This window comes from Fulmarus glacialis, unplaced genomic scaffold (genome assembly GCF_000690835.1).
Source record: "Fulmarus glacialis isolate BGI_N327 unplaced genomic scaffold, ASM69083v1 scaffold25163, whole genome shotgun sequence".
NCBI lineage: Eukaryota > Metazoa > Chordata > Aves > Procellariiformes > Procellariidae > Fulmarus > Fulmarus glacialis.
The window spans coordinates 11,709-21,058 of record NW_009202694.1 but is presented as its reverse complement, the minus strand read 5'-3'; the positions used below and the strand labels follow the sequence as shown (position 1 = coordinate 21,058).

The 9,350-nt window shown below is 39.6% G+C and overlaps 1 protein-coding gene across 1 annotated transcript; it reads right to left on the bottom strand.

Moving 5' to 3' along the window:
* Positions 1-141: 141 nt before the first annotated feature.
* LOC104074315 (disintegrin and metalloproteinase domain-containing protein 17-like) lies at positions 142-9,143 on the bottom strand (the record flags this gene model as incomplete). The annotated part of the gene is made up of 7 exons (XM_009574391.1): positions 142-255; positions 1,350-1,439; positions 3,186-3,316; positions 4,131-4,299; positions 6,388-6,476; positions 7,410-7,543; positions 9,011-9,143. Coding segments are annotated over 7 exons (860 nt in total), but the record flags the coding sequence as incomplete, so codon positions are not given.
* Positions 9,144-9,350: the final 207 nt, after the last annotated feature.

Below are 9,350 nucleotides of genomic sequence, written 5' to 3'. Positions count from 1 at the left end.
AATGATTCTGTGATTCTATGATTCTGTAACATCTACACATCATGCGAAGGAAGTAGAGGAGTTTCATCTGTCACTACAGAGCAGCTGCATGAATCAGTAATTTTCTGTAAGGGGCACAATTTTTCAAGGGTTACAACCTACCTCTAGGAGCATTTTCACATCCCAGGCATCTTTCTTATCATCTGGGTAACTTTTTGCCATATTGTAATGCTTTTCTCCAGGTTTTACAAGATTTGGCTCATTGTGGATGATAATCTACATTTCAAAAAGGGCAACAACAATGTAGAGGAATTTTGATCAATTTTACAGCTACAGAAAAGCTTTCAATGTAATCTTAAATGTCTCAACAGATCTGCAAGAAGAAAAATTCAGACTCAGCATGCTTCTAATGTTAACTTTTCAGCCTCTGCTAGTTAAGATACACTGACTACATCATAAGCAACTACACGAGCCATTTTACAGAGCAACATCAACAGTTTTCACTGTAACATTCTGCTTTGAGATGCATGTTACTCTATCAAAAAAAGACCACCCAAATACAACCAGGATTTACATCTAGTATTAATAACCCCAAATGATTTCAGAGTTCTAGCCAACCAAAACATATTTTAAAGGATTGCTACTTTCCCAGTAACCTAGAATTAGTGCATCATGTTCTTTGCCCCTCCCTGCCCAATTAACTCTCCTTCCTTGTTCCTGCAGACCCTTCCCCAGCAAAGGGGCAGCTAGCTTGTACCATGAGTCCCTGTATTTCGTATCACAGCTCTTGCAGTATTCCAAGCCGAAGGATTCCTCTTCTTTTTAATGCCCTTTTCCAGATTTCTGTGCCCTAACTTTCAGGAGCCATCACATAAATTGTAGTCACTACATCCTGTGTGTCTACCCTATACCAGCCTCTACACTATCATGATATCTGAGGGGAGTTATTAAAGCTCTTCAGGCAGGATTCGTGGTTTTTTTCCATCTGTGTTTGGGGACCACTCAGGCTTTTTAAGCTAAGCACTAGCCATAGACACAAACATTAAATACATGCAGAAGAGTATGTCTGATAGAAACAAGAATTGCTCATATTCTGGAAAAAAGCACCTTTGAATTGAGGTTAAATATAGAAAGATTCTCCCTGAAAACTCCCATCTCAAAAGCTGCAAGGAACTGAAAACGGGCATGCTGTGTCAAATCATTACCACCACCTCTGGCAAGATACTATTTCAGTGTGCTCCTGGCTGGAGTTAATAACGTAGGATTGGATTATTTTAGCTCTAACCCAGATAAAATAATCAGAAATCTTGATATCCAAAACATGTTCTTATCCTTTAAATTAGAAACCCTTTGCATATTTCAGTGAATACCTGCTCTATCTGTATGCCGTACCCATTGAAGGCTCCATTGTCCCAGGAAGTATTTCGGTAGATGTCATCTACTCTGTCTATCAATTCAATCTATGTAGAAAAGAACAAGTTATTTAGTTCTGAGCTCTCATGCAATAAAGTTCAAGACACTCAGAGAAGCTGCAACATACTTAACTAGAAACACTCACTTCAAATTAAAATTGAACCTCATAACATAACATATTCACTGATCCAAAACCAACAGCACTCAGATCCAGAGTATTATCAAATATCCCTGAAAGTTTTCCATCATAAAAAAGCAGTAGAAACCTTCCCATTTATCACTTTCATTTGTGTAGCAGAAGAGCGATAATATTAAGAACAAGACATCTTGGGAAACAACTTGTTCATATACGAGTTTTCCAGGTTTATTTGAGGCAAGGGCAGAGGAGAGAGTTGTTTTTACTACTTGGTTTTAGCATGACGCTTTACCAGTTTAACCGATCCCTGAGGCCTGCTTCCCTCTTCCAGCCAAAACCCTATTTTCTTCATTATGGTTCAAAGACAAGGTTCCAGAAAGTCTCTCGTCAATGCTCACTATCAATACCACCCTTTTCATGCTGTTCTCATCTTCTTAAAAAACACCTTCTACTAAATATAAACGATCAAACTTGCTCAGAATGAAAAGTGACATTCAGAGCTACTCCATGATATTTTATGCTTTAGTTTTCCAATCATTGTGTTGTTTACAGTACACATCCACCCAGGAAACACAACAGTAGTTTAGCCTGGAAGAGTCATGTGTCAGATGCTGAGATAATAGCACGTCTGCAAATACACGAATTGAGGCTCCGTTACCTGGGGAATGTAAACATTTCTGGGGACAGAAAGGTCAAAAAGCCAGCAAAGATGGAACAGAGTGATTAGCATTTCAAAGATTCAGGCTCAGAAAGAGACTCTTGACAAACAACAGGCCTCCAAAAGTGGTTTCATTTGTTTTTGTCTTGAGTCCCCAAACCCACACTCTCCACTTCTGCTGAAAGGTTGTGGGCAGGCGTTCTATTTCACAAAAACTTGTCAGGTAGAGAACCCCATTGTACTAGTTTTGGCTGGGTTACTTGGTAAGCAGTACGCACGATGGAGCCCTGCTTTCCTGGAGACGGCTGAACACCTGCCTGCTGATGGGAAGCAGTGAATTAATTCCTTATTTTGCTTTGCTTGTGCGCACAGCTTTTGCTTTACCTATTAAACTGTTTTTATCTCAACCCACAAGTTATCTCACCTTTACCCTTCTGATTCTCTCCCCCATCCCACTGGGGAGGAGTGAGCGAGCGGCTGTGTGGGGCTGAGCTGCTTGCCGGGGTTGTACAACCATGTACAACCAAACAAACTGTTTACCACGCCTGCTTCAATTTTATTGTTCTGGACAGAGAATCCTGGAAGAATTTGAAGAAAAACCTATACAAGTCGCTTTGCCTCTCATATGAGCTTTAAGCATGCTTGAACTTTAAAGATGCTTGGATCATTTGCAGTGGAATTCAAAATCCAGGAGATTCTAAAGCTCTGACTGGAAAAAGAACATTTCTTAGGCAGAAAATAGCATAGCCACAAGAAGTACATGAAGGGAAGGGATTTGTTTATAAATGAAACTTCAAGACTATTTAACTACAGTATCACCATTAGAAAATATTTTTAAAGCATGATTTAGCACTTTTTCAGGTAAAAAGCACACAGAGTCATGATGTAAATATATATGTTGTAGAAAAGTAGTATAAGCCGTATGTTGTTTTAACCACTGAATCACTATTTCTTTCCTCCATTTACTCCAGCAAATTGTAACAGAGTATATTTACTTACCAAATAGTTTATAGTAGTACTCTCTTCCCCACGGCCCATGTACTTGAAAAAACGGTGATCTGCCACTACCAACATCTTGCATGTGTTTTTGGAGTTCTCTGGAACAGCTCTTTTCTTCCGATGGATGCTTGCTAATGTGAACATTTTAAATACAATTAAATAAACACTCAATAAAACTGCCACTGCTGTGTCTATTACCCTTATTTAAGACATGAACGTGAGTTTGGGTGAGTTTTTGGGCGGAGTGGGGGATGTTTGGGTTTGGTTTTTGTGGGTTTGGTTGGGTTTTTGGGGGTTTTGTGTTTTTTAAATAATTATTCTTAAATTTTATCTTCATAACAGTCCTTAAAATTTGTTGTAAGGAAAGGAACATATAGTAGTGAAATTGAGCTATTCAATTTCAGATTTACCTACAGAGTTTTTATGGTCATCATCTCAGCCTTAATATCTCTCCTCCTCCTGTTCCTAGTCATTATCCCCATCTCTGCTGCCACAGCTGAGGACAGAAGAAAGAGGGACCCAAAACTCTCAAAAACCCATCATGGCTCAAGATGGATTCTTAGAATGACCACTGAGGCCAAACAGGTCGTGTTACACAGTGCACAGAAATATAAAGTTGTTTTAAGATTAGCCGGCAGCAGTGTAGGTGATCACAACAAACACTACTTAGGCCTGATGAAATAGCTTCCTCTCCTTAGCCTACACTTTGGTAGGGCCAAACATCCTTTCAACAAGCCAGGAAGAAACATTCCCCTTGTGACAGTTTCTTCCCTTCATCAGTTGTTGGGGCTTTTCTGGATGGGGAGCAGGCATGAAGCTGCTTTAATAGTTAAACTAGAAGTAGCAACACAGATTATTGCCCAGGTTCTGATCTTACTTGCCTACACAGCTGGAATTCAAGCATTCGTTTCAAAGACGCTGCTCTCCCAAGGTACAGACACTTACCTTCATTTTGGTTCCTGTCTTCCAGTCCTTTTGGCAACAGTTCTTCTTCGTTCAGCTTTAAATAACCACACACTTTGGGGGACTGCAATCGTGAGAAATCTTTAATATCTTCAGATCTGTAGACCAGCAGTCTTTCATCTTGCACATTATCTACAAATCTCCACAGTGGCTGACGGCACAAGAAGAACAGAAATGCAATTAGTTAGGAACGCAATGAATGCAAAGACTAAGTCTATATAAGTAAAAAATTATATTTATGTACCATCAAATCTCCACAGCTTTATGTGTACAAACACACAAATACATTGGACAACAATAATTTCACCCACAGCAGTAAGTCTACTGATAAAACGACGTCCCCAAGAAAGCCAACAGAATTCAACTCTTGTATGCTACACACGCATCCAAAAATCTAAGATCATCTCAACAGAAGAGCGGCAGCTACCTGATAAGGCTGTAGAAGAGACAGCATTTTTCTTCCCCTCCAGAATACGAGCAAGCTGAGGAGGCATCTCAGGCTCCCTCCATAACAATGTGAAGACTGCCACAGCCAGGGAGGAGATGCTTAGACTATGCTAACAAACGCACTGACCAGAAGCACAGGAGCTGGCAGATAACAGAGAGTATCTAAGTGCACAGCAGAATGCAGTCATCACAGCAGAAGGCAGGCTCTTCAATGTTCAATAGTTACCCAAGTCACTTATAAGCATGAAAATTTCTCCAAAAGCAAAGAAAACAAGAAAACCATGAAGTCCCTTCCCACGGTTTTCCTAATTCCCATAGCAGATGCGTACTGACCACCTTTTTTTTTTTTTTTTTTAACCAACATATCCCTATTAGCTGTACATAACAGCTACAGCAACACCACCAAATACAACATGGCCAGGGTGTGTTCTTTGGGCAAGGCCGAGTAGTACAGACCGCCCATGTCCACACTGCAGAGCACTTGGTTCTGGTTCTCCTCTGGCCCTTAGGCAGTGGTCTTTAAACTTCAACTATTTATCATACTGCACTTTCGGTTCACAGCAAAAAAGTCCTGAAATGCAAAGGCTGTGGTGGCCCTGCAGCCATGCGTCTACAGTGCGAAACTGAGGACACATGTCCTAGGGCAAGGCACGAGGGCACCAGGGGTTTATATGAAGGTCTGCAACCTTTCCAAACAGTGCAGGAGGACCATGAAAGCAAAGGAAGGCAACGGCGGAGTGGCTTTGTCTGTGCTGCCTTTTGGGAATGGTCTCTGGCACACACCATCTCTGCACACAAGCATCATCTCATCCAATGCTGGTTAGGGGCCGAAGCTGACCCTGGGATGCTAACAGCTAGGCAGTGTGGGCAAACCAGAGCCTCCAAGCCATTACCTGCCTTTATTTAGCTGTACAGACACAGCCAGTGAGGAGCAAGGGGGTTGGCTGCGTGGGGAACTGAGACATGCTTACATTACTCTGGACCACAAACACAAAAATGCTTTAAAGCACAATCAAATGGCTACTATATGCTCTCAATGCAAAACACAAGCACAGCAGTTTGGATATTCCAAACACATTTTCATACTTTAACATGACAGGATTTCCCAGGTTTACCCATAATTCTGCATATCCTTGGGTTTGAAGACAATTACAATATCCATATAACACTCAGCCATAATTACTGTTATTCAGCTATTCTAATACAGCTTGTGTCTGGGAATATACTGCACTGAACAACTCATTAGGATAGTCTCTAATTACATATTTGTTGAATATTTTTTTTAAACCAATAGTTTAAAATAACACAAGCAATGAAAATGGTGGAAAAACAGAAAAAAGGGAGCTGGGAAAAATACCAGATTTTCAAATAAAGCTCTAAGAATGGGAAAAATTCCAAGAAGAAACAAAGCCAAAATTTTAGAAAGCTCAACAGACCTCAACTCTGATCAGAAGGCTGCCCAGTTTGTTATTCTAGAGGACATAATCACCACTAATTACTAACGTTGTATCATTTCTGTTTCTAAAACCCTTTCCTGTTTAAAACATACCTTCTCCCTGATGTATCTAAAACATGCAAATGTCAGAGAATGTCACTCACTAATAAAACTCAACACTTGCTAAAGTCAAATTGGTTTCACATTTCTCTCCCTCCTCCCTACTCACACCAAAACAAACACCACCACCAAGTCTATTTTGAGCTACAAAGGTGTCAACGTGACTAACTAGAAAGAGAAACACCCACAGGGAAAAGAGATGATTGTTTGAATATTGCTTTCAACAGTAAAGCGTACCTCTATATTGTATTCTTCTCCGTCAGTATTGATTCTTACTGTAAAGTCTTCATTCCCAATATGTGCAACAACCTTGGAATTATGCTCTCCTTTAACATAAGCAAGGAAAAATGAAATTAATTCAGGTCTATTTGCATGTACTCCTGCACAGACACTGTTGGGTTTTTTTTAAACTGTTTTTAAACTTCAAGCCAAATTACCTTCCTCAGTCCCTGAAGAACACTATACTGTTCAGTTTAAAGAAAAAAAGAAATGAACCAGCACTCCCCCCAACCTTAACTTCTCAATAGTCATAGTCATCAAGATTCAGATTTAATTGATAATTTTGCAGAAGGTGTTGAGATGGCTCTGGGGATTAGTAATGGGACACAGAACATTTCTGCCAACAAAAGCAGCTTGCATCTTACTACTATCAGACAGCAGTTTCATGGCGTCAGCCTGCATTCCAGTGGAAAAGACTTTTACCACATCACAAAGGCAAAGTAAAAATCAAAACAACTTAGCGGAAGCATTAGTGTTGGACTAAAGTGGAGCAAGATACCCTTTCTTTACAGAAAAGTAATCTGCAAAGAACCATCTTAAAGTCTTTTAATGTAACAATCTGGGCAATGCTGCATCACCACTAAGTAGCTGGGCTTTGTGTTCTGGGACAAAGAACATTCCACTTGGAATTAAAGCCACCATCATCGTTCTCCAATAAAAAAAAAAAAAACAAAAAAAACACAAGCTGCTGCTTGAGTAAATTATACTTTTGTGTTCTGCCAAACTAAACAGAAGTGTCCTATCTTAGAACCTTGGTGCAATAGCTCAAAAAAAACCCACCACCCACCAAACCTAAAAATCCCCCCTAAACCCACCACAAAAACAAAACCAGAAAACCTGAGGGGCACAAGAATTAAGTTTACTTGTTCATCCTAACCATATCTGATGAAAATGAGGGCAATACACCATTAACTCTGGCCAAGAGACTTGCGCAAAGCTGTGCTTTCTCAGCACTGACACGCAGTCTAGTCCGTACTAACCAACGACATGTCCGGTGAAAAAGTCTTGCCATTGAACACGATACTCCTTTTCCTTGCCTTCACCATTCACAACTAATGCTTGAAATTTTTCTGAAAAGTGTTCAGCAGTTGCAGTTAAGTATAATTTAAAGTGCCTGTAAAAGAATTTACTTCCATTTATTTTTAAGCAAAGTATACATATAACAGATACATCCAATCTCCATTTTAGTGAGGGTCCGAAAGAAGTTAGAAAGCATTAATTCTGATAAGCAGGCTACAAAACATATGCTGTGTAATTCATAACTGTAAATATTTTTAAAGAGTCAAAGACATTTAATTAAAAAAAGAAAAAAGAACCCCCAAAATCCAAAACAGTCATGGTGTGCTCATGATGCACCTTCTCCATTTGCAGTCAAGCAAAACCTGTTACTGGTAACTATTTAAAGAAAATCAGACCAAAGAATTTGTTCATCTATTCTAAATTAAATTATCTTCAAGTTCTTATTTTCTGAAATAATACAGTCAGAAGACCATAAACAGAAATCTGAACTCTGTACATTTTTACGATATATTGTCACAAAAATTAAAGGCTATCCTAAGAAGTAAGTAGAGAACCTTCTCTGGAAGGAGCCTCATGGGCTCTTGGTTTATGTGGGCTTTGTGTCAAGGATTTTTGCTATGCCCCTCTGCAATTATTCTGTAATTATCATTGGCAGTACTGCAACCTCACCATAAAGTCAGGGTGCACAAGGCAGTGCAAAACAGGGACAGCCAGGCATTTGATCCCATTAACCTTTTATACTTGCTACTTAAAAATTATCCCCTCCAAACATTTAGAGATTCAAAAAATATGCACAACAACTTGCATGGCAGTTGTAGCTGTAGATGGCAGATGGGGAAGGCACATGAGAACACAGAGATAAAGATGTCAGATGAACAAAATCAACCTACACTTGTTAATACAAAGCATTATTCTCATCCCGCTCCCCCATTTCAGATTCACAATTTCAGCACTCAAAAACCTGTAAGACACTTTTCTGACACTCAGAATAAAATCCCTACAACCTTCATGCCTGCTCTCTTCTACCTCTCCTTCCCCTTTCACCTGTGCTTCTATTTCCCATCTTATATATAAAAAAAAAAAAGATTAAAAGAAGTGTTTTATTGAATGGGAAAGTTACACTCAGTAGGAAGATTAAACCTCCATGAAAAAAAAATACAATAAATCTCTTGGGCAATACACCACACGCACTCCCCAAACTGAAGGCAGAGATTTTCAAGGATCAGAGGACAGCCAAGAAATATGACAATGTTGCCAGATGAGGTGTAAGTGGGATCCAGCCCAATCAGTGGAAGTAATCTACATGAAACTAACGCTAAGAACAAAGCAAAAGAAATCTTAAATCACTGCCACTTCAGCACACAGAGTAATACAATGAAACTTATTTTTCTGCTTCCTCTGAGCCTCTCTGAAGTCATATAACCATGCAGATCACTAACTTAGAAGAACTGGCCAGTCATGACAGAAAACAAGATAACTATTTCTGGGTTTGGAACTGTGCATTATTCATCACAAACTGAAGGAAAATATTATGTTATTTCGTTGCTGATGATTTAATTACCTTTGCAGGGCTGAAAAACTTAAGAGCCTCTCTACGTGTGTCTCAGGCTGGAGGTCCCTCTTCTTCAGGGAGTGTTGCTGGATGCTAGACTGAGAAAGGATGTCATAGTCTGAAAGCATGGACTCAACTGTGTCTGGAAGAACAACATGGAAAGTTTTAGTTTCAAGAGACTTCTTTCACAAATGCACACATAAACCAGCAAAACAGAGCCTCCCATTTCAACAGCAAGACCACAGTTTGCTCTGATTTTAGGATAACTATTGTACATTTCTGTAAAGGTGCATTTTGTGTAGGCAAGTAGAAATCATAGTGTGAGACAAGACATGATCTGAGAAAGGCA